The sequence below is a fragment of the Dipodomys merriami genome, unplaced genomic scaffold, assembly GCF_024711535.1.
Source record: "Dipodomys merriami isolate MVZ:Mamm:240054 unplaced genomic scaffold, mDipMer1.0.p SCAF_7, whole genome shotgun sequence".
NCBI lineage: Eukaryota > Metazoa > Chordata > Mammalia > Rodentia > Heteromyidae > Dipodomys > Dipodomys merriami.
Window position 1 is genome coordinate 5251296 of NW_027206290.1, and position 26149 is coordinate 5277444.

At 35.2% G+C, this 26149-nt stretch overlaps 1 protein-coding gene across 2 annotated transcripts in view; it reads right to left on the reverse strand.

Annotated features, from left to right (window-relative positions):
- Window positions 1-26149, reverse strand: part of Erich3 (glutamate rich 3) — a 94359-nt gene that overhangs the window by 6564 nt on the left and 61646 nt on the right. For both annotated transcript variants that reach the window (XM_070007297.1, XM_070007298.1), the window contains 3 exons: window positions 23236-23472; window positions 12339-12797; window positions 3783-3908 (listed from right to left, as the gene is read on the reverse strand). In XM_070007297.1, the coding sequence (XP_069863398.1) occupies window positions 3783-3908; window positions 12339-12797; window positions 23236-23472 (822 nt within the window). The remainder of the gene's footprint in view (window positions 1-3782; window positions 3909-12338; window positions 12798-23235; window positions 23473-26149) is intronic.

A 26149-nucleotide genomic window follows, 5' to 3' on the forward strand; every position in this document is an offset into this window, starting at 1 on the left:
ATCATGACTGCTTTCTGTCTGTTTCTTCTACTTACAATGTGCATTTAGCAATATAATCATAACACAGATGTGGTGATTATATTATTTTACCCATACTTTAAAGCCATTATGTCCAGATTGAGTCATCAAAAATATAGCTCAAGGTAAGACATTTTTACTAAAGACACCAATTTATATTACAGATCAAGATACCTCTTGTCTCAAATCAGAAAAGGAATATGCCTTTGGCAAAATAAGATCACAGAGCAAGACAGGATTTTATAATCTAGGACAATTTTCTACATATGCTATGTTCCTGAAGTATTTCATAAACTCTCCTCTGTGATTTCCTGGCAAACCTCAGGGTATTAGCTGTCACATTCAATAATTACAGTTTTGCTATGTTATCTTTTTAAAGTCTTGTTTCTTGTTATTTAGCCTTGTTATGTATTTTTTCCTGAATGATGAGTATTAGACTAGATCTCTTTTTCTTTCCTGCTTTAAAATTTTTATTTCTTAATGGTACTAGGATTTGAACTCAGGGCCTTGAATTTCCTGGCTTGCTCTCTACCACTTAGGTCACAATCCTGTTTTATGCTCGTAGTTTTCAAGATAGAGTCACTCAAACATTTCTGCCCAGGCTGGACTCAAACCAATCTATTTCCATTTTCAGACTCATGAACAACTAGGATTACAGACCTGATCTGCTGGTGTCTCAATGATGCATGAAACATAATGATGTATCATTCCAAATAACCAAAGCTTTAAAAAATTCAACTGAGTACTTAAGGAGCTAAGAACTTCAAAACGGGTCATTGAAATAATTTCCTTTAATCTATTTTTTTTTCATTTAAAGCCACAAGGGATGGATGCTATAAAATAAGTACCTTACTCCAGGATATCAACCTCCATATTTTTTTGAGATTTAGTGTTGCAATCTAATCCACAGTGGGTTCCATATCATGGTCCTCTCATCTCTGCCTCCTAAGTGAGGGATTGTTGGCATGAGCCATTATGCCGATTTGACTAGAATTATCTTTACCCACAATTCTGTCATGGAAGTCTAAAGGAAATCTAAATCTGCCCATATTTCCTTATTCTCACAACCATACAGAACTGTTACCTTTCTATTACTTCTTCTAATGCAAAACATGAGCATTCTTTGTTGTGTTCCCTCAGCCATTTTATGTAAGACAATCATAGCTGATATGACATTTTGCTTAAAACATATAATTGGAAGGAAATTTTTGATGTCTTCTTTCAAAGGTGTAGATCTAGAAATTTCATGTCAGTCCATGGGGTTGAAGGTGACTTTATAAAAGAGAGCCCTCTGTAAATCACAGCAATTATTTCCCAAATTGTCCTTAAAAGCGCCTACAGAGAAATGTCAAACCAAACTGTTTACTGAGAGATCATATAGCCAAATCACCTGAGAAATTATAGTTCATTTTATTTCACTACAGATTATGGCTGGATTTAAAACACAATTACATTGCAACAATGAGAAACAGCATTGTGTGTCAATCAGTTTTAATAGTAAATATGCTGCTATTCAAATTTCCACAGGAAGGTATTATTTAAAAGCCAGTTAAAACAAATATTTAAGTAAAGTCCTCTATTTTTCTAAGCTGGACTCTAAATTTATGGATTAATTAAAGATCTCTCAGGAAAACAGAGGAATAAAATTGTCTAGTCACCATGTAATAATATCCCACATCTAAATTCTGGAGGAGAAAGTATTAATGGAATCCAGCTGAGCTATCATTATGTGAACACACACACACACACACAAACACACACACACACACACACAATACAGGGAAGTGAAACATGACATTCCTGAAGTGAGGGACAAATAATAATTGAAGCCTTTAAAAATTATCACTAGGAAAATTACATATATGTTTTGATGGTAGTCTTTTGAGCTTTTGAAAAATATATAACATAGAACAAGCAGTAGTTGATTTAGTACAATGAATATTTGAAGGTCAGATAAACCTGGTAAGAATGCTATGTTTGTCACTGGTTGGATGCATAAAATTAGGAAACAGCGCCTTTTTAGGCCTTCATTTTCTTTCTTTCCTTTCTTTCTTTCTTTCTTTCTTTCTTTCTTTCTTTCTTTCTTTCTTTCTTTCTTTCTTTCCTTCCTTTCTTTCCTTCCTTCCTTCCTTTCCTTCCTTCCTTCCTTTCCTTCCTTCCTTCCTTCCTTCCTTCTTTCCTTCCTTCCTTCCTTCCTTCCTTCCTTCCTTCCTTCCTTCCTTCTTTCTTTCTTTCTTTCTTTCTTTCTTTCTTTCTTTCTTTCTTTCTTTCTTTCTTTCCTCTTTATTGTGAAAATACCGTACAGAGGGGTTACAATTACATGGGCAAGATAATGAGTACATTTCTTATCAAACATTGTTGCCTCCTCCTTTGTTTCCCCTTCCCATCCCTTCCCATACCTCCTCTGCCTCCCCAGGCCTTCATTTTCTTATCTATTTCATAGGAATAACCATGCTTGATTCAGAATTTTTGAAGTGGCCAATGAGATCATTCATGTTATGTGGTTAGTACTGTGCCAGGCATGACAGCAAACTATAACAAACCTTCCTTTCACCCTCTCCTCCCAATATATAAAATTAACTAGACATTCTTTTTTCATTCAGATTTCACCAATAACTGCTACTATGGTTGAGCTGTAAAATAAATTTTGGGGAAAATATACTGTAATCCCTCTAGTGAAATGCCTGGTCAAAACTCAAAGTCCTTCTCTTGCAAAACACAGCTTATGAAGAGGAGACTGTTTCATTTCTACTGCTGCCCATGAACCTGGAGGCTGGCTAAGTTATTTGTCCAAAAGTAGTATAAAATCCCAAATGAGCCAACCTTCAGTGGCACACTCCTCTAATCCTAGCTACTCAGGAGGCTGAGATCTGAGGATCATAGCTCAAAGCCAGCCCAGGCAGAAAAGCCCCTGTGAGACTCTTATCTCCAATTAACCACTCAAAACCCAGAAGTAGTGCTGTGGCTCAAGTGGCAAAGCTCTAGCCTTGAACTCAAAGAGGCTCAAGGACAGCGCCAAGCCCTGAATTCAAACCCACAACGGACAAAAAAAAAATCCCAAATGACTCAGTCATAGTGTTTGATAATTATTAAAAAATTAGAGATTGGGTAATGTGACCATAATGAGGAAGTAAAACAAACATTCTCATATATATATATATATATATATATATATATACACACACACACACACATATTCAAATGTGAATACTCTTCAAAAGTCCTTCACTATCTAGAAGAGAAAGCCTGATTTCAAGGGTATAGTAGGTTGCATAGAAATGTAGGAGGCATGGTCTTTTGAATCATTCTAATCAGCAGTCTTAAGGGTAGAACGCTCTCCACCAAGAAGCAGTTCATATTCTTTTCCTAATTAAAAAAAGAATGAGACGTTTCCATGACCCATTGTGAAATGTCATATTCTACATCTCCTGATGTTTCCAACTGGGCCAATTAAAGGCAAATCCACCTATCCCTGCTGCAAATGAGAGGATAGACTACGAAATAAGGCTGATCTGAAGATCTCTACCACGACATGAGAGTCTAAAACCCTTTTATAGTTTATCTTTGGTAGCCATGTGTTCAAAAGAGAATAACATTCACAACTTATGTCACTTTTAAAGCTCTTCTTTAGGCCTCTTTGCCACTTCCTGCTATCTTATTCATTAGATGAGAGGCAAAAACAGTGGCAGAAGGAAGATATGAGGCTAGGGAGATGAAAGACAGAGCATTTTGAAGGTCTTTCTTAGGTAATGATGTACCCTTACCTCCAGTCGGGTCAATCTCCAGCTTCCTCATGGGCTTCTCCCCCTCATCCGTGCTGCTAACACCAGACTTGATGTCAGAGTGGCATTGGCAAGCAGGTGCTAGGGCTTCACTTATTATCTGTCCAACTGATTAGAGATCATATAAAATATCAAAAGGTATAAAACAAGTCATGAGAACATTGCTGAGCTATTTTACATCATTTAAGCAAGTGGGGTCAATTGAAGTGCATTCACATTAAAATGAAACTGTCTCTAAAATCTATGGATTAAACAACTATGATTTCAAAATCTTAAAACAGAAACAGTCATGATTTCAAAAGGAAAACAGAGCACAAATGATCATGAAGTAGAGTGATATGCCAAGTTCTTGTATTTTGAAAAGACAACAGTCAGAAGCAGCGACAGTTTGCCAAATGCTCATGCAAGGTGATGATTGAGAGAAGCAGTTTAGTTGCCTTTTACTTTCTAGAAATGTCTTGTGGTTTTTGTGATACCATCACTGCTCTTATAAATTGCTAAGCCTACAAAATTGACTACATTATAAGCATTTCATCCATTAGTAGATTTTAGTGATTTGATCCCAATATTCACTTCATATGGACAGAAGCAAAAAATAAAAAAGGCTATTACACAAGTCCTACAAATTTGACAGTAAAATCAGATTGTCTTCCTGACAAACCTCTATAGCAAGTAAAAAAAATTACAGCACTATACACAAAACATAAAATCATGACAATTACATAATAGTTGGATTTATTAAGCACCTTTTATTTTTTGAAGTTTATATTCATAGTACATACAGATTGGATATCACTTTACTTACTGAAATATTCTAAAAACTTAAATAAGAGGTGTCTTTGGTTTCCAAACATAAATTTAGTCCGTTGTCGTGGGCACTAGAACTCAACAATGGAAGGGTCAAGGGATGAGAGTGTTACTCAGCAACTATGTAAAGCTTTGTCTTATCAGTGCCAAGAGAGAAATGTGAGTTACAATCAGCAGCAGCATCATAAATAATAACAACAGCTACTGAACCAAAAATATGTCCTAAGAAGTGAAAGAGTACTAACACAATCTGAAAACCACAACTCGCTCAGAGTCACTAGTGAAGCCTGTCATGTGTCTGTGTCAGGACTGTCATCACTTGCCCACATCTGCTGACTTGCCTCTGGAAGTGTGCTTTGGAAGTGTACATGAGACACGGGGTAGTTAGGTGTTGCCTATTTCAGTTTAGCATGAATGGGACTCTGGCCTAACTATTAAGGACTCACACTGGGTATGAGACCAGAAAAGGACTCACTCGGACATTTTTACTCAGATGTCCTTCTGCAACTGAAACTTAAAAGCAAGAACTTGGCCAGTGTCTATCCTCAACTCCTTTCTATCCACAGTACAAGAGGCCTGTGCATGCTGAGACTCCTGTGTCAGCAATGTGACATGTGGCTTTGTTCTCTATCTATTTAGCTCTTCATCCCTTAAGACACCGGTCCTTTTCCTTTCTATAAAGGTGACCACTAAAGGCAATGGTAATTGTCAGTTCTCACAGCATTAATAGAAAAATGGAATCATCTCACTCAGAGAATTTCTCCAAAAAGCACTTGCTACCACTCAACGTTATAGGATACTTTACTGTACTGCTCAATATATTGTAAGGTTAGATTTCTATTACAAAAACAAATATATTTTAAATAATATAATGTATTTTTCTAGTGATGAAACTAGCATAAATTCATTATCTGTGGCTCAAGAGGATTAAAAAATATGGAGAAGAAAAAAAAACTATTTTTAACTCAAAAACCCCAAAAACTATTAGTGAACAGTTTAGTGAATTTCCAAGAAATGATTTTTTAAAATCTTAATATAGATTACATCTTCCATCCCACTTCATTATTTAGAAATATAATCTATTTAACCAGAGCAATAGGTAAAAAGATTCTTTGCCAACACATGGAATGTTCTTAAAAAGTTCTATTAAAATTTAACTACTTGCCTGATGTTGAGGATTGAAGTATTTCATTTTTTGTAAGAATAAAGCCACCATAAATACAACTTTCAGCTAAGTTTGTACACATTTCTGACAACCTTTAAGATAGACCCTGGAATTAGAATTGCTGGGTCAAAAAGCATGCTTCACCAAGTGCTGGTGGTTTGGTTCATGTGTGTAATCCTAGCTACTCAGGAGGCTGAGAGCTGAGGATCATAGATTGAAGTCAGCCAGGTAGAAAAGGCTGTGAGACTCTTATCTCTGATAAATAACCAAAAAACCCAAAACATAAACAACAACAAAAACTGGAAGTGGACCTGTGGTTCAAGTGGTAGCAAGCTAGGCTTGAGCAAAAGAAACTCAGCAACTATGTCCAGGACTTGAGTTCAAGCCCCAGGACTGGCATTAAAAAAAACTGCACAAACTTCATACAAGATTTTTATATTAAGTGGTCTTTTTAAAAGGAATTCTCAATTACCAATTCACATATGTTGATCAATAACCTATTGCCTTGAATTACAACAGTGCCACAATTTCTAGCAACTCTTTCCAGTTTTGATAATTTTTAATTAAAAAGTATTTCAATACTATCAGGCAAGCTTTTTTCTTTCTTTTTCTTTCCTTTTTTATTCTTTTTGAAGACTAGGACTTGAACTCTGTATCTAACATTTGCTTTCACTCATTGGCTGGTGCTCTACAATGGGAGCCATGTCTCCAAACTCAGGCAAGCTTTCATGAGTCTCCTACTAAACACTTTAAATTCTTCTGGTGATTGCCTTTTTCTTAGTAATTTTTAAAAATTGTTTAATTGTTTATTATCATTATAAAGGTGACATACAGAAGGATTATATTTACATAAGTCACTTAATGAGTACAATTCTTTTTGGATAATGTTACTCCTTCCCTTGCACTGTCTCCCAGTTTTTCTCTCCTGTTCCCCACCCACAAGTTAAAAAATATTTCAGATATCACAATTATCAAGTCTCTGTCATATATAAGTACATATACATAAATATATACATAGACATATGTATATATACATAAGTATATATATATATGAGAAAGGGTTGATATATATGTGGGTGTATGTGTACATATATGTATATATATGGGTGTATATGTATATATATATATATATATATATTTGTGTGTTTATTATATATTTCAAGTTTCTCTCCAGAGTTCGTGTTTCCCTTTTTGCTGTAGTATTTAGTGTTTTGTTTTTGTTTTTGTTGCTACTAATGCTATTACTATCATAGAGAATTTCAGATTGCTTCATATTATTCCTATTTTTTCGTATTCCCAAATATTATCTTTTAATATTTGGAGATACTTTACAAAGTTAGAATGCAATCTAGAAAAATTATCAGCCTTTACATTTTGTTTTCTATTCAAATACTTGATTTCTTAGGTATTCCCATTTCTTATTCAGTTCATACTTGCTATACTTTCCATTTGCTATATTGAAAGCTAAATTCTGTTATATAGTCTGAGTGTTTTCTGAGGGTATAGTTTGACATTGGTTACCTAATAAAAACCAGTTGGTGCTTCTAATAATTGCTCAGTGAATGATTAGTGAATTGAATTTTTTGGCTCAGGAATTATTTAGAGTACTCTTTTACAGGTCACTTCTGGTCACTTACAGGAAGAGATACTCTTTTAAATTTACAATTGTTTATGAGAGTTAATGATATTTTGTGAATAATTTTAGTTTTATTACATTATCTGGAGTATAGATCAGAAACTTCTGCATCTAGAGAATATATTTATCTAATAAATCAACCATCTAAATTATCTTAATTTTTTATGTTCTTATCTATTGAACAGAGCATATGGTTGTCTTCATATAAAAAATGAGAGTTGTTATTCTATCTTTTAAAAGACTGTGTTTAGATTTTTTTTTAATTTCCTTAAATTGTCCTTGGACACAAACCATTCCCTAACGCATTCGTCTGAAGGAGTTGTCAAGCTGTGTCCCAAGATCTAGAGGGAAAAGAGAAAGGTGGGATCTGAGCATGCTTAGCAGAATGTGATTCTACATGTTAATTAATATTCCTGTGGTTGCAGAGGCTACTCCTGTAATGGTGTTTATGAAAGGGAAGAGTTCCTACGAGTTAGGGGCCAAAACCTTTCCTGGTAAAGTTGACTTTCTCTTGGATGTTGTATTCCAAACTTTCAAAGGGTTGGTTAACCCAGAGAATTTTGAGAAATTTCTGTTTTTCCCTACATCTCTAACTTTACTTTGTAGTACTTAAGGTCTAGTATTTTCTCTGTCTCATTTCCACAAAATCTCTTCTCTGTCTCATGAAAAATAAACTCAAGATAGCACCTGACATCTTTCTGTATTGTACTCTCGTAACATAATTTCTTGAAATTTGTGACCACCTACCATCTGTGACATTTGGTACCTGCTCTAGATTCATTAGCATATTTTCAACTTTTAAAACCTTTCTCATTCCAATTAAAACAGAAAACAGGAAACATCAGGTATTAAAGATCATCTTGCCAATTGCACCAGTACTTTTCAGAATTCTCAGATTAACAGTCTCCTTAAAAGTTTTCTTGCCAATATGTTTTTGCAGAAACCTAAAAACATAAGCGAATAATCTAAATGCTGTGCTTGAAACAAACCAAATCAGTATATATTAAAATCCATGCTATTAGCATTAGGATATCAAAGTTGACTCTTAATGGCTACAAAACTTCAAATTGATTGGTCATAAATGTTAACTAAATTTCAAACAATACTTCTGGTCATTTTGAAACACTGGTACTTATGTGATTTAAATGTGTAATTTGGAAACTTTTAGTCCTGAAATTTTTGATTTTTAAGAAAAAATAAAATATTTAGAAAAATGATTGTGAATGTTACAATTTTGTAGGTTCCACATTATTTGATGGTGATATTTTTTCCTTTTTTCTTTCTCTTTCTTTTTTCTTTCTTTTTCTCTCTCTTTTTCTCTTTCTTTTTTTCTTCTCCTCCTCCTCCTTATCCTCCTCCTCCTCCTCTTCTTTTTCTTCCTCCTGTGCTTATTTTGCTCCTCTACACAGGTTTTACATCCTATAACATCCTATAGAACATTTTCTATAATGCAAAAAGAGACAGAAGAAAACCACAATACGTTTGTTTTGTAATTGCTTTTTCTCTACATATCTTCAGATGCCATTAATCAGTTCAGATGAAAACTATATGGAAGATTTTTTTTAAAGAAACACCTGCAAAAATGCTGGTGGTCTTGCCTATAATCCCAGTTACTGAAAGGCTGAGATCTGAGGATCATAGTTCAAAGCCAGCTGGAGCACCAGATATAAACAAACCAAGTGAGAGCACAGGCCCTAAGTTTAAAACCTAGAAACAGTACAAAATTTATAAAGCCATAAAATATCATCCAATGAACTTCCATTTTATATTACAAAAGTTTTAAAGCTTATGATTTTTACATTTGTTTGTTTTCCTTTTTAAACAACCAAATATTTTCTAGCTTAAAGTGTCTGTGGAAATGTTTGGGCAGTAAAAAGTGTTGGAGTATGAGATCCAAGTATTAAAAATAAATTAATTATTATTTAATCCATGAATAAATAAACTCTAATGATCAGTTCTCTTCCTCAGGGTCCCAAATATAAAAATAAGGTATCTTAATTTAGGATACATTAAATTCCTTATAATTCTCTAAACTGTTTTCTCAGTGACAGTTCATTTCTTCCTCCAGTAATTTTGAAAAATAAAAGCAGAATTGGATCTATCTTAGGACATGAAAAGAATCTTGACCAATTCAGTATTAGAAGAAAAATTTACCAAGAATTTCTTTCATCTGAATTTTAAGAATAAGAAAGCCTTAAATGCAGAGTTAAAATCTTCTAAGTTCCAGGTCACCTTGAAAAGTTTCCCTGTATTTAATCATTCTTTGTTTAGCCAACCCACTGTCTTTCCAGAACAAAATTCACATCATCATCTACCTACAGAGTAAAGACGCTCTTGTGTTACCTTTGACATTGAAACATGACCCACAAAAAAAAAACCCCAGGATTAATTATAATCTCAAGACCACAGCTGTTCAAAGACAAATTCCGTCAGTAGTCAGAGCAATTTTTTTCCCCACTTTCAAATCCAGTCAGCTCAAACCGTTCCAGTGGAAAGATTCCCATCTAGAACAAATCCCTCCACATGGCCTACCACTATGCCCCTTTGACCATGTCTTTCTCTCACTGTCTTTGTCTTTTCCCCCTCTTTCTGCCTCCCTACTTTCTCCCTCCTTCTATCCCTCTTTGTCTTGCTGTTTCTCTTGCTCTCTCACTCTTGATCTCTGGCCCTAGCTCTAGTTCTATTTTTCTCTCTCTTGCTCTTTTTCTATCTCTTTCCCTCTCTTTCCCCTCCCCCCCCCTCTTCTCTGAACCTCTCTAAGGCACAGATTATTCATATTAAAGAGGAGATAATGGCAATTGGACCTAATTCATGGGGAAATGAAGCTGTTGTGAGATGCAATGAGTTAATGTGTTTTTAGAACCATGCCTTGAAAATAGTGAGTGCCCATCAATGTGAGCTATGGATATATAATTAGGAACTGAAATAGCATTAACCTCGATAAAACCACACATATCTTTGCTTTCAGTGTGTTATTAGGGCTTGAACTCAGGGCACAGGTACTTGCTTTAACTTTATGGCTCAAAATTGGTATTCTACCAGTTGAATCACAGCTCCACCTTTGGTATTCTTTTGATGGTTAATTAGAGATGAGAGTCTTATAGACTTTCTTGCCCAGGCCTGCTTCAAACCATAATCCTAGATATCGGCCTCCTGAAAGTATGATTACACAGGCTTGGCTGTTTTTTAGTTTAGTTTATTATTAATATGTGTGTGTATGTTGATCCTGGGCTTGAACTCAAGGCCTAGGCACTGTCCTTGTGTCCATGGTCAAGGCCTTGGCTGTATCACTTGAGCCACAGCTCAATTTCTACATTTGATGGTTAATTAGAGATACAAGTCTCATGGACTTTCTACTCAGGCTGACTTTGAACCTCTATCCTTGGATCTCAGCCTCCTGAGGAGCTAGTATTGCAGGTGTGAGCCACCAGCACCTGCTAATTTTTACATTTTTAAATGGCCTACAAAGCCCTGTGTAGATCTTAAAAAGATGTTTATCTTAATGTTATACTATAACCATTTTTCCAACTTACTGTGGCACATGCTACATGTTTAATGTCTATATATTATGCCTGTATGCTCTCTTAACCTAACCATCTTATTATTGTTGACTATTTACATTTTTTTCTCTTCTCACTTTTATAATAGTACTTTATTATTTTATTACCTAAGATATTTAATATCCATAATATTTTACATGTAACTTTTGACCTTGTCTCAGTTATTGGAGTACCAAACTTTCTTTTTAAGGTCCTAAAATAACTTTTAAGGGCCATTTAGGAACACAGTTAGATTTCCATCATATTAAAATATGAAGCCAATTTTATCTTATAATCCAGGAGAATGGCCATTGCATTGGTAGAAGAGAGGTGAGAGCAAGCAGGGTATGCCTTGAGATACACGATAAGGCATGGGTGATCAGGCAGCCCCGGGTGTCTGGCAGTCACTACCCAGTGGGCCACAAGATAAAACTCCATCCTTTCACTGTCCTCCCACAGCAAGAAAAGCAGTAGGGCTTACATATGTCTAAGGCCTCGTGACCTCATGGCACTTAAATCCCCCTTAGGTTTTCTCCTGTTAAATGGGATCATCCTGCAAACCAGGGAACCCCAGGGATCAGGAACAAACTAATCAGTTTCACAAAAGAAAAGTGAAGAATAACATTTCTTAGGCAGTTTTCCTCCCTTCTTTCCTCCCTCCCTTCCTCCCTCCCTTCCTCCCTCCCTCTGCCTTCCTTCCTTCCTTCCTTCCTTCCTTCCTTCCTTCCTTCCTTCCTTCCTTCCTTCCTTCCTTCCTTCCTTTTTAACTCTAAATCTAAATTCCAAATACATTGATGTAATAGAAAATCTAGATAGTCTGGAGGCGTTCTACTTGGATTTACATTCTGGGAAGGCCTTTCAATAGCTGTATGAACCTCAGCAACTTACTTAACCTCTCTAAGGCACAGATTGTTCATATTAAAAAGAAGATGATGACAAAGGGACCTAATTCATGGAGAAATGAAGCTGTTGTGAGATGCAATGAGTTAATGTGTTTTTAGAACCATGCACATGCATGGAAACCAGCGAGCACCCACCAATGTAAGCTATGGATATGTAACTAAGAACTAATATTACATTAACCTCTATAAAGCCACACATATCCTTGCCTTCAGACATGTAGCATGTTTTATTTGACTCATGAGATAGAATTACCATAAGAAGGAAATTACAGGAAATAGGAAACAGGCTATAAGAATTATCAAGTGATTTTTAAAAATGGAATAGAAGGAAAACAAGCTGAAAATACATATATGATTATGTGAGAGGAGGGAAACATGGAATCTCTGTAGCATTATCACAAGTGCTTCCTGAGCTTTGGCAGGACACAGTAACCCAAACCAGCTTCCATGTATAGGACAATGGCAAGTCAGCTCAGTGGCTATACTCACCACCTTCGTCCACCTCAGGGTGACCTGCCTTTCTGTCCACCTTAGCAGTGGTTGCTTCCCAAACCTTACTCATAATCTTTTCCTTTTGTTTTGCAGAAGCTAGTTTCCTGGACTTCATAGATAAATTCTCTGTAATCCCTTGGGCTGTTTTCTCCATTTCTTCTCCAAGACCATTTTTATAGCTTTCATCTGCTGACAAAGGCTGGGTCTTCACATTTGTTTTTATTATTTTTTGGTCTTTGACTTCATTTTCCAAGTTTTTCATCATGGGATGGTAGAGTTTTCCTGGCTCATCATTTTCACTCAGCTCTGGAGAACATGAACTTTCAACTTCATCGGAACTTTCGTAGCCTCTTTCGTTGGTAGTGTGCGTTTCTTGATCATGTTCGGCAGATTCGTCTTCACTCTCACTAGAAGGGGGATGACTCATAGAAGAGACTGATGAAGACGTTTTAGTGTCTACAAAAATAAGAATAATATCACTGTTCCACAGAGCAATTAAATACATTGTGGAAACAAAACGATGTCCATAATACATCATACTCATAAAAACAAAGTCCTTTGAATAAATCATATTCCCGCTTTCCCTATGTGTTCTACCCCATTTGGCATGATAAAGAAAGATATCTGCCTAATCTATTGACTACAGAAAGTTTTAGTAGGAGGTCACATATAACTGAAAGAGAAACACTATTATTTGGATTCGCTTTTTTAAAAGCAATTTGTTTAGAAAGTCTTTGCAAATATCTCCTTCTACTAAAGAAATAGAATAATAGAATAACCCTTTGTTTTTACAGAAAAAGCTTACATTTATTTATCTCCTTAAATAGCCACAATATTTTTTCTTTACCTTATTCTTAAATTTTTTGGGGGGGTCCCATCGTGGGGACTGAACTCTGGGCCTGGGCGCTGTCCTTCAGCTCTTTAGCTCAAGCCTAGCGCTCAGCTCATTAGCTCAAGCCTAGCGCTCTAGCACTTGAGCCACAGCACCACTTCCGGCTTTTTTCTTTTTGCTTATGTGGTGCTGAGGAATTGAACCCAGGGCCTCAGGCATGCAAGGCAAGCGCTCTACCACTGAGCCACCTTCCCAGCCCCCTTATTCTTAAATTTTTTAACTACTATAAAATCTAGCATTCTACTGTACCCCCATAGTTATGTATGGTCAGTTCTAATCATTTACACATACAGACATTTATTTAATAAATATTTGTAGTGTGTGTGTGTATATGTGTGTGTATGTCTGTGTGTGCATTTGTGGTATAGATTGTCTTGCTCTGCACTCCACAGCCAGCAATGTTCTGGGATGAAGCTAGGTGTGTGAAGAGCGATGTTTGAAGGACATGCTCCAGGAGAAATTCTTAAGGGAGTGGAGACAGCCATGCAAGAAAAGGAAGCAGGCAGTCAAGGAGCTATTTCAAACAACCAAAGCTCAGCCTGATCCCATGGCGATCTTGAAGTGTAAGTTACATTAGAAGGATATAATTAAAGTAAGATGAACCTAGGTGTTTCTGCTTTGAACCAGTAAGATATGGGCTATGGGGTCACCTGGGGGGACATAAACTCTGCTACATGTCCTTGCTGTTTGAGCCTGAGGTAAAGTAGATCCTGTAGCCTTGCACAATCCTCTGAAGGAGACAAAGGGGACAGAAGCCAGGAGACAGGCAGGGAAGGGGGAAGGAGGGATAGAGAAGTGATTCAAGTCATATAAGAGACCATGCCATGAATACACAGTGTAGACACTTAACAGTAGTCGAAAGTGACTTGCATATGACCCCAAAAGCTAAAAAAAATACCTCCAACAATATAAAATATTCATTAAATCTCCTCAAGAAAGAGAATAAAAGTCACTGAGTGTCTTGCTGCTGAGCAGAGAAGTACGAACTTGCTTTATTTATTCAATCAATGGATCTTTGTTTATAACTGATTCTGTAAAACATATTTTCAAATGAAATCACCCACATTTAAATCCTGCCTTGTTTTTTGTTTCCTCTTTTCTATATTCCTTACCTTATTTTCTGTTTCTTGTATTTCAACATGACAGCTGCACAGGTGGATGTGGCCACTAATGCTTAGCTTAAGAAAAGAAATGCCAGTCTTAACTTTATCTGCTTCCCTCTGCCCCTCAGCTCTCTATGACAGGTCTTAGCATTTTAAGTATAGATGCTGAGACTTATCAGAGCTTCCACAGATATTTGAGTGCTGTCTCACAGTGTGAAAAAAAAAGCTAGAAAAAAATCCTTTAAGGAACAGAAGCCCTTAAAACATAATTCTATTTTTTAATCTCTTAATATCTTGACAAGCACTAGATGACCACTACTCTTCAGAAAAATCACCTACTTTAGACATTCAGTTTTTTGTTGTTTTTTTTTTTTGTTTGGTTTTGGTTTTTTTTTAACCTTCTGGGATTTAAACTTGGTGCTTCATACTTGCTAAGCAGGTACTCTACTCCTTGAGTCACTTTTCCAGACATTTTTTTTCTGATTACCTTTTTTAGATAAGCTCTTGTTGCACCCACTCCCTTCCAAGCTGGTCTGAAACAACTACTCCCACCCTACTCCAAATCTCAGCCCCTCCCATAGCTGAGATGACAAACACAAACCACTGCACCTGGCTATTAGTTGACATGGATTCCTGTGAGATTTTTACCCTGGACTGTTTTGAATCATGTTCCTTCTGATCTTTGCTTTCCAAGGAGCTAGAAGTACAGGCATGAGCTTCCAGTGCCCCATCTAGACACTGATTATTCATTTTTCATTTTGCAAAATCTAAGCTATGTTGCCTGTGTGGAATATGGCAGATCAAGGTATTTTGTCTATTTTATTTGCATCCATTCAGAAACTTTAGGACCCATGTACTCCTCCTCTTATAAGTACTTCACAGTTTTTAAAGAGAAATAACTTATTTATTAGTGATTTAATGATAGTTTTCATTAATGTGGTCAGCTAGGAAACAATATTTTATTTGTTCTGAAAGTACAAAAATTTAAATATCTTCTGAATAGTGGCATGGTGGATCTCATCCTTTTCTCTGAGCTATTCACTCAATAAAAAAAAAAAAATGACCACCCCCCTCTATCAATCCTTAGTAACTTCTACTAATGGTGCGTTTTTATGTTCAAACGTTAACATGCATTTGGGTTCAATTTTGAGTCAGTAACAAAGAAAGATCAGGAGATTGAACGTTTGCAAAGTGGCTGATCTCCTATACAAATTCATTTCAGTTTTCAAATTTCTCTGTAACCTCAAGATCATCGTGTCTTATTTTCATGCAGACATCAGGATAAGTCTATGTTTACAAAAAAGTCCCAGGATGCAGGGCACTGACAACAAATCCAGTGAAAACAGGGGTTGTACCTTGGGGGAAGCACATACAAAAGAAGCAAAAAAAAAAATCACATAGTACATTTTAAATATGTTAAAAACAACAGCAAGCAAGAAAAAACAGTTGTATATACATTTTTCTAATTTTGGAGGGGAGGGAAATAACAAAATGCTGAAATAAGGATACAGGTTGACCTATTGTAACAATGAGACCTACAAAACACTATATTGAAAAGAACTTTACAAATTGGGCAGGGGAGGGAGAAGTTGGGGAGGTGGGGGAAGGGATAGTAGGGGATAAACAAAGGAGGAGGTAACACTTGGTAGAAAATGTATTCATTACCTTACTCATGTAACTATAATTCCTCCGTACACTATTTTTACAATAAAAAAACATAAAAAATTAAATTTAAATTTTAAAAAAGTCCCAAAAGGGCCTGGAAGGTGGCTCAGTGGAGAGCGTTTGCCTTGCATGCATGAGGCCCTGAGTTCGATTCCTCAGCACCACATAAGCAAAAAGAAAAAAGCCAGAAGTGTCACTGTGACTCAAGTGGTAGAGTGCTAGCCTTGAGCTGAAGAGCTGAGGGACAGCGCCCAGGCTCAGAGTTCAGGCCCAACAACCGGACCCAAAAAAAAAAAGTCCCAAAAGGCTCAAGGCCATAGAGTTAGATTTTCACAATAAACATTGTTTTTGTTTTATTTTTATGAATATTGTTTATTCTCTTATAAATCAATTTTATATGCCACTTCCTAAAAGGCTTTCATATAAAGGAATTTTGAAGGCACATAGCTACATTATTTTTATCATTAGGAGGAAAAATTCAGAAGTATAGGAGAAAACAAGTCTGTCTCCTACCCAGTTCCTTTATACCTCAGTCTCTCCTGGTGCTAATACAGAAAGAAAGTGTATTTGGTCTTTTTGACAAAGAAAAATTCTGCACCTAATGACTGAAGCTTTGGTCAAAACCAGAGATCTGGCTTCTTGTTTTTTATCCTAAATATAGCTCCAACTTTTCTCCTCTCAACATTCAATCGACCCCAATCCTTTGTTATGTTTGACCACTGCACATGTATAATTGTTCTTACTTTTTGCATTACTACCACTAAAATATTATTCCAAAAAATAGTAATTGAGAAAAAAACCTTTTCTTTCTTTAATAGATGTCCTTATTATAACTTGACTACTTATTAGCTTTAAATTTGATTATGCTCCTCACCTTCTCCAAGCCTCTATTTTCACAGCCATAAAATAGGGGTAATTCTATTTGTTCACAAGTCATTATATGAGAAAAAATATAACCTAATCAAATTAAATAAGCATGTCTATATAATTGGCAATCTTTTCCTATCCTATATGTAGTGTATTCCAATGAATTATTTCTTGTGATGCTTCTCATAACATAATATGGAGTGTTAATCCAGGTACATTTATTGAGGGGGAAAAATCATAAAATTTGATTACATTATGTACTTACTATATCCCAAATACCGAGGCACATATTTCATAAGATGGCATTATTCTAGTGAAATAATTATGTTCTTTTTCAGGACTCAGAAAAAGAGTTCCCATAAAGTTAAATAAAACCCAATGATTGGCTAGCTATGAAACAGCAAGGGTTTTGTTTTGTTTTGCTTTGCTTTTTTTGTGGTACTAGAGTTTGAACTCTACACTCACTTGACTTGCTTGCTCTGCTGGCATTTTACCACTTAAGCTAGACCTCCAGCCCACACTTAATGCTTTCACATGTTTTTGGAGATGAAATCTGGCTGACTTTTCTGCCTAGGCTCTCAGTCTCCTGAGTAACTAAGATTACAATTGCAGGCTTGCATTTTCAAAAACAAAGGAGGAGGAAACAATGCTGGATAAGAAATGTACTCATTACCTTGCTCATGTATCTGTTAACGCCTTTGTACAGTATTTTCACAATAAAAACAACTTAATTTAAAAAAAGAAGCAAAAGTTGAAAAAGAGTAAGGTCAAGTAAAAAAATATAAAAAATGCATGCTGCAATAAATACTGAGAATTGATAATCATAACTCTCATAACCCAATAGCAAACCACTGGTACCAGAAGTAAAGCAGCAAGTTTTATAAAAACAAAACAAAAAAAAAAACTTCTCTTATAATGACACAGCGTAATGAACTCAAAGCACACTTATCTGCTAATCAGTCTTTCAAGCAAGAAGTACTGACTCTTTATGAACTTACCATGGTTCTTCCTATCTAATTGTCTACTATTACCACTCAAGGAGAATAAAGGAAATAAATTCAAGGAAACAAAGGTTAAAATTTAAGATCATCCCAGTAATATATCATGGATCCTAACTCAGTATGCCCCATTTCTGCTATTCTAAACTCTAATACCAATCGGATCTTTGTTTATTCCTTACTCTAAGAGTTCATCAAAATCTGCATAAATAGTGTTCTGATTTTGTTTAAATTAGCCATTTGTTTATATTAGTATTATTGGTATTAATGTTTCCATTTTGGTTGTAATCAAGAGTTCATGAAATTTGTTTATATTTTATATCAGATACGTGTATTCAATCTATTCATATACAATAATATCTAATTAGACAGTATTTTAGACAAAGCAATTGTATAATGAATATGTTCTTGGTTAAATGAACTTCCATGTTTGAACAGTAAGTTGCCATTTGTCATATCAGAGAGATCATATTTCCTATCACAGGTAATTGTTATGATGGTTCAATTCACTAAGGAGACAAATCTATACCTTACTGTATAAAGGTAGATATCCACAGATAAACACAACTTTCACAGGAAGAAAAGAAAACAAAGTTTTATTTACATGTACCTCCAATTGCACATTCTAACTATTAAGATGTGTAATAAAATACTGTGATTAGAATGAAATCTTGTGTTATATATTGCTGCATAAATCTTTACACATTTATCAATCACAGAATTTACTGAGTGTTCAGGTAGTGCTATGTACAGGGCAGATTCAAAGCATAGAAATAATTCGTATCAACTATTTTTATGGAAAATAATGCTACATTTAAGTATCTCTTTGGTGCTGTGACTTCAAGAGATGACTATAAATTGGCTAATTCTTAACATTCAGAAAGAATAGGGTTTACTGTGGGAAAAATTACATGAAATCTTTGTCAAAAGTTGCCAGTAATCTTCTTATAATTCTCCCTGGCCCAAGGAACAGAAAAGTTATACCCATATCTGAGGGGTATGCTTTCGTAGTACATAATAATTTCAACATAGGAGAACAAGTTACCATGTGTCTCATTCCCAGGATAAAACAAAACACACAAAACCAGTGAGATCCCTGAAGTAAGTCAGAAAGTAAATAGAATGTTTTTGACTAGTAATTTGTCTCTGAGGTCTATTTCTTCAACAGACTGAAAAATGGCACAAATGAAATCATTAAAATCATCATTTCTTAGTAGAAAAAAATGGCTTCAAGTCTTGCTTTGTTCATATTGTGGGAAACCATTCTGTATCTCTGTCTCTATCTCTCTCTTACTATGTCTCTGACTTTTTCTCCTCACTCTTTAGTTTTTATCCCTTACTCATAGGCCCTGTTGTCCAAACTGTCCATAAAAGTATATTCTTAGTGACATGATATTCCCCTCACTCCCAATCATACAACATTCATCAATGACAATACATTTTCAACTGGTAAATTAATGTCTGGGCTTGGCGACATAAATGCAGAGAAAGGAGGCTGTCATTCTTTTTAAATGATAGGAAGTCTCACCCATCATTCCTAAACTAGGGCTCTCTCTTAGTCAGCTTTCGGTCCCTGGCACTCTATCACTCACAGGCTGCTCAGCACAGTGCATTCATCAAGGCAGGCCGGCCCTGGTGTTAGCTGGCAGTTTAAATGGGGCTGACTTGTCACAAGAGTGACAGCCTGGGCAATTGTTTGCCCTCTGGGAACAGGTGCAGGCAGGTTCAAATGAAACACATCCGAATACTAACAGCAAGATTCTTAATCATGTCAATAAAAAGGATGTACTGGTGTCTGGGATTCAGTGGCCACAATATGCCTCTTACACTTTTGAAGATGAAATGACATCTTTTCAACAGTGTTTGAAGAAATCTATCATGTCATTATCATTCTTGATACATGCCCCTTATTAGCTGGATGGAATCTTGAATTCTGAGACTTCACATGCTAACAGGTATGTTTTTGAAATTGTACAAGGGCAGGTTATTAGAATAAAGGGCTGGAAAAGAGGAAAGCCTGAAGGTGAAGAGACAATACCAATAAAAAAGAGATTTTGTTTTAGAATAATAAAAAAAATCTCCAATTCAAATACCTAAGATGCAAAAGAGACCTTACAAAGAAACTGGATAATGTCCTTTTTGAAGTGATAAACTAGCTAGCAATTTAATTGCTGCCTCTTAAATTTCCCGACAGTTATGCATAAGCTATATGTTCTTAGAGCTCTTAATATGGCCATAATTAAAATGTTGTATGGTTTGTGTCTGTATCACTTATTATACAATTGTTTAAAACAAATTCCAATAATGATCTTTTAACTTAAATATAGCTAGTTACACCATAACACTAACCAAAACACTTTAAACTTCCTGGTGTTAATAATCAAGAGGTTAAAAAATTACACAATATTCATTTTCATAGTATAATTAACACATGTAATTAATTTGAGGGAGAAATTTTAACACACATGAATTGAGTGAAAAGATACACTACTGAACAACAGTGCTTCATTAATCAAAGCAACTCTTGAGGCTGCTGAAATGGGACAGTTTCTGACAGAAGGATAAGGCAGAACTTGGCAAAATACACAGAATAAAAAGGGAAATCCATCTACAGAGAAGAAAAGTCTAAAATGCCAGCTCTGAAGTTGAGTAATATTTGTATCTTGGTTCAGCTACTTTCTGACTCTGTAGCTTTGAGAATGGTTTACCTTCACTATTTTCAAGTTTACTATTATTTGTGAAATGTGGATAAACAGAAAAAGTAGCTGACTTTTAAGGTTGTTGAAAGTAAATAGCTCAAGAAAATATTTACTACAGGGCTTAGCACATAGCTCATTATTTAAAACAGTAACACTTATGTGACCTATTGCATTATCAGTTATTTCAGCTTTGCCAAACATAGGCTTCCAACTAGTTATATGCAAGCACTATTCACTGTGAAAGCGTACCTACTGCTATCAGTTATTCAATAATTACAAATCTAAATTATTAATTCTTTCCCTCCAAGGTAGATCCAAGTGTTATCTACGTCCTTCTTTCTTTGAATTTATAAAAAAGCATTATTCTGTCGTGAAAAAAATCCACTTGATCCCCATAAAGCACAGTGATTATACAAAATAAATTCTCAGACAAACTTTGATAGCCAAAGTTTTTGGGGTCAGTGAAATCGGCAATTTGATAATTTTCCACCACTATGATAGAAATAAGCCCTGTTTTCACTGTATTTGATGTTAGTATATTGGTATAATTTGTGGAGGGTAAGGGAAAGAAAAATTGTTTAAATAGGGATACAGGTGGACCCATTGCAACAATAGATGTACAAGACGCTATGTCAAAAATGAACTTTACAACTTTGATGAGAGGGGAGGAGGGTGGGAAGGGATGGGAAGGAGAAACAAAGAAGGAGGCAACAATGCTTGATAAGAAACTCACTCATTACCTTGCCTATGTAATTGTAACCCCTGTGTACGGTATTTTCACAATAAAAAAAATAAAAAAAATTGAGACCATTTTTGTTTTGAACAAATTATATTAAAATACAAATACATTTTCAATTATTTTCCAAGCTCTAATCACCTAGATGATTTCCTTAAAATTATTGACTCAAATGACATCATTTTCCTACTAAATTCCTTAACTGTACATCACATATGAATATGAATTTTAATATTCACATTCAATTTGAGAAGTTTTCATATAGTTATGTTTAATGTAAGAAAGATAAAATGTAAATAACAGAAATTAGAAAAGACTTGCTTCAAGATGTGAAAAAATACTTAAATGTCTATCAGTTGTTAAATAGTCATTTAACTATAAAAATGAATTTAAATATTTTTAAATTTACTCACATTTAAACTTCATTTTTTTTTCAAATTGTGTTTAACTCTACATATCCATCAGGAATCAAGGATTAACGTTTTAATTACATAGTTATAATTGCACTTGGGATTTGTAGCCAAATTGTTTTCCATTTTACTCTAAATAATTTGGCTTTTTCATATTGTTTGGTATATACACACACACACATATATATATATATATATATATATATACACACACACAAGTAACTATGCATAATTTTTGTGTGTGTGCTGGCACTGGGTCTTGAATTCTATTTTGCTCAAGATAAGTGCTCTACTACTTGAGCTACAGCTCACTCCCAGTTTTATACTAGTTAATTGGAGATAAGAATCTCACAAACTTTCCTGCACCAGCTGGCTTTGAACCACTGCCTAGGCCTGCTTCAAACTACAATCTTCTGATCTCAGCCTCGTGAGCAACTAAGATTGCAGGTGTGAGCCACCAACACCCAGGTATTTGTGATATTTTGAATTCTTTCTTAAAGAAAATGGAACTACAAACTAAATATATGCTTCCATGATTATTTGATTAATTTCTTCCTATTTATCTTATCCTACTTCTTGAATTCAAAATTATAAGATTTTATAGACAAGAAATTTTTGAGAGGTGAAAAGAATGGAAAAAATACAGATAACTCAGAAAAGCACCTTAATAAGCTGACTTCATTCCCTAGCTGAAAATTGCAAAGACATATACATACTTCAGTATAGAATAGTTTGTTGTTATTACTAGTGAAAGCTCAGAAGATAATGAGAGAAGATTTTGATTAAGTAAAAAAAAATACATATAGCTTTGGCCAAATCCTCTTATAGAACAAAGCAGAAAGTAGGTTCATTCTTTCATTGGACATAATTTAGATGAATTGAGACCTTCTAAAAGATCTTAAATTCAGGTTTGTTTCAGATAATAAAGTTTCTCTACCTGAAAAGTTCTATATTTTCCTGTGAACATTCAGAGACATTTTAGGCTGAATGATTATAAGGAAGCCATAAAATTTTTCATAAGACGAATATGCCAGAATCCTTTGTTTAATGTTTATTAAAGGGGAAAAAATCAAAATAACTAAATGTAGAACTCTTTCATTCGAGTACAAAGGCACTACTTTTCATTCATTCTTTCTTTAATTTTATTTTTATCTTTAAATAGTACAGACGTGTTGCCATGGAAATGTGTGTGGGTATGTGTGTCTTAGAAGGAAAAGCATGGAATTCAAATATACAGTAACTCTCAAATGTGTGTGGGTATGTGTGTCTTAGAAGGAAAAGCATGGAATTCAAATATACAGTAACTTTCAAATTAAAGTTGTGTTATATACATTAGCTAATATTTTTGAGGAAATTTTAAAAAGTGAAATTATTAAGAAATGGCTTGGTAGTATGTGTATGGAAGGTTTAGTCTCTCATTAGGTAATCATGCTCTGAACATTCCTTAAAAATTTTAAATATAGAAGAAAGAAAAGGAGAAAGCTCACTAAGCATCCAGGTCATAGGATACACTGCTCTACTTGCCTTTTTTATCCTCTTCCCATTCGCTCTCTGAGTATCCATCATCCTCATCTTTCATATTGTCTTCAATCTCAGGTGCCCTCTGTGACAAGATATCGCTCTCCTTTTCAGGGTCTAAATTATCTTTTTCATCGTCTGAGGGTGACTTTGATACTCCATTCATTTGATCATCAGCCTGTACTTCTGTATTAGCTGTCTCAGCCTGTTGCTCCTCATCTGCTTCAAAATCTTCTTCATATTCTGAAGAAAGAAAATCTCCACTGTAATAATGCAAATAGAATCCCAGATAAACCTATTTCACTTTAACAAGAACTTTGACTCCATGACGCTCTCTTTGGAGCTTTCTTTATTGCTGCTGTTGCTTTTTCATCTTTTTTTTTGTACAATTAGTGAACATGGAAAACTAACAGTATGTGATCAGAGATGGCAGTCAGATACATATGTAAGAGAACAGAAGAAATGATACTCTAAATGACAAAGATGAAACCTAATAAAAGCTCATTTTCAAATGAACATCTTCCACAATGACCAAAATGGGAAGGTAAGAACTAAATAGAAGACAATAAATTAGAAGTAAATTAAAAATGAATAGAACAGGATTATAATAATGAAAGTTAATTTGGAGACCCAGTGAGGTCATATTTCATATGAAGAATGTTCAAAATATTTGGATATCAAGTTAATGAATAGTGAAGTGGAAAAATTCAATTAAGACTAAAGGACCTCAGAAGAAACACTGAGAATAGGACTTTTTTGAGAACAAAATGGACACTAAAAAGAAGCATTAAGGTGTCTACAGCTAGGCTAGAATTTAAGCCATATGTGTATAAATGTATACATGCATAAATGTATAAATGAAATATTACAATGCATTTATATTTTTTGAGTCCTTAAAAATAGGACATTCCTATCACCATCACAAATTTACTTCATTCCCTAAAGAGGTACAACAAATCTGCAGCAAGAAAAGGAAGCTGTCATATTCAATATACCTCAACTGTCCCTTGTGGTTATAATTCTTCACCTTTCATATTTAATTGTTCCCCTTTTTTCCTCCAAAAAGCTAAAACATCTTGAAGTGACAACATGCCAAAGATAAAGAGCAAAAGGATCTCATGCAGAACCAATTAAGCAAATAAATAATTATACTTTAAAAAAATTACAGGGAAAATAAAGATTTCCCAATTTGTGTGTGTTTTAGTTATTAAATATTCTTGCTCTTCTCCTAATTGGTGAAACCTCTTGGGTAATTTATTTCAGCTGTCCACCAATCTGCAATAAAAGAAACTTAATTTAGGAGTATATGCCCTAAGCATAGGAAAGAAGCACCATTAATGTAGAGAATAAAAGGGAATTTGTAAAAGGAAAAGCAAAATCAAAAACTATAATGGAGAAGGCACTCAAAATTCATACAAAGTGTTCACAAAAGAGATTCAATATGCCGGGCGCTGGTGGCTCACGCCTGTAATCCTAGCTACTCAGGAGGCTGAGATCTGAGGATCGCGGTTCAAAGCCAGCCCGGGCAGGAGAGAGACTGTGAGACTCCTATCTCCAATAAACCACCAGAAAACCGGAAGTGGCGCTGTAGCTAAAGTGGTAGAGCGCTCGCCTTGAGCTGAAGAGCTGAGGGACAGCGCCCAGGCCCAGAGTTCAAGCCCCACGACCGACCAAAAAAAAAAAAAAAGAGATTCAATATGCTTAAAAGAGATGTACAAGATGCTATGTTGAAAAATGAACTTTACAACTTTGGCAGGGATGGGGGTGGGGGAGAGTGTAGTCGTGGAGATGGGAGGGCAGGGATAGTAGAGGGAAAATAAAGGAGTAGGCAACAAAGCTTGATAAGAAATGTACTCAGTACCTTGCTCATGTAATGGTAACCCTTCTGTACGGTATTTTCACAATAAAAAAACTTATTTTAAAAAAAGAAATGTAGGTACTGGCAAAAACAAAACAGTTTGAAAAAAAGAACAGAAGTTGAAATTTTTGTTCATATTGCAAGACACAAACAAGAAAGGATGATAAAACCAATTATTTTTCTCCAAATGATGCTGTTCAAGTTATAGGACAACACATGTCCCAGTGAACTATCAATGAGTAAGCCTTTACTGAGTATCCTCTATGAAGAGGAGGATAAAACTGCAACACAAGGATGTTGCAATAAAACAAATACTTCCATCAAGAAATCTCCAAGTGCTTTTGAGGAAATAAGATATAAGGGTACAAGCTGTATTATATTCATTTTGTAGTAAAGTTTACACAGGACATTCAGTAATATTCGCTTCAACATTATGGGAATCAAATGCTGTATATTTTTGTATAGACTCATGATTAATAGTAGTCATCCCATCTGTGGTTCACTTCTGGGTTTCTGTTACCCACAGCTAATGTCAGTAGCAAAATATCAAATAGAAAGTTCCAGAAATTAAACATTCAACCTTTTTTTTTTTTTTTTTTTTGGTCTTGGGGCCTAAACTCTGGGCGTGGGCACTGTCCCTCAGGTCTTCAGCTCAAGGCTAGCACTCTACCACTTGAGCCATAGCTCCACTTCTGGCTTTTTCTGCTTATGTGGTGCTGCGAAATCGAACCCAGGGCCTCATGCATGCAAGGCAAGCACTCTACCACTGAGCCACCTTCCCAGCCCAACATTCAACTTTTAAGTAACATTTGTTGGTGTTCCTGGGGATTAAACCCCAGCCTTGTGAATGCTAGGAACGCACTCCACCATTGAGCTACATCCCCAACCCCATAGTACATTCTTAAAACTATAGTTTTATCAGTTACTGTTGCCACACTCCTACTGCATCTAATTTATAAACTAAGCTATCATTTTCTAGGGTTGTGGAAGACTACATAAGAGGAGTTGAGACTAACTGCAGAATACACATACATAGGTAATTTTGTAGATATTTGTCATCAA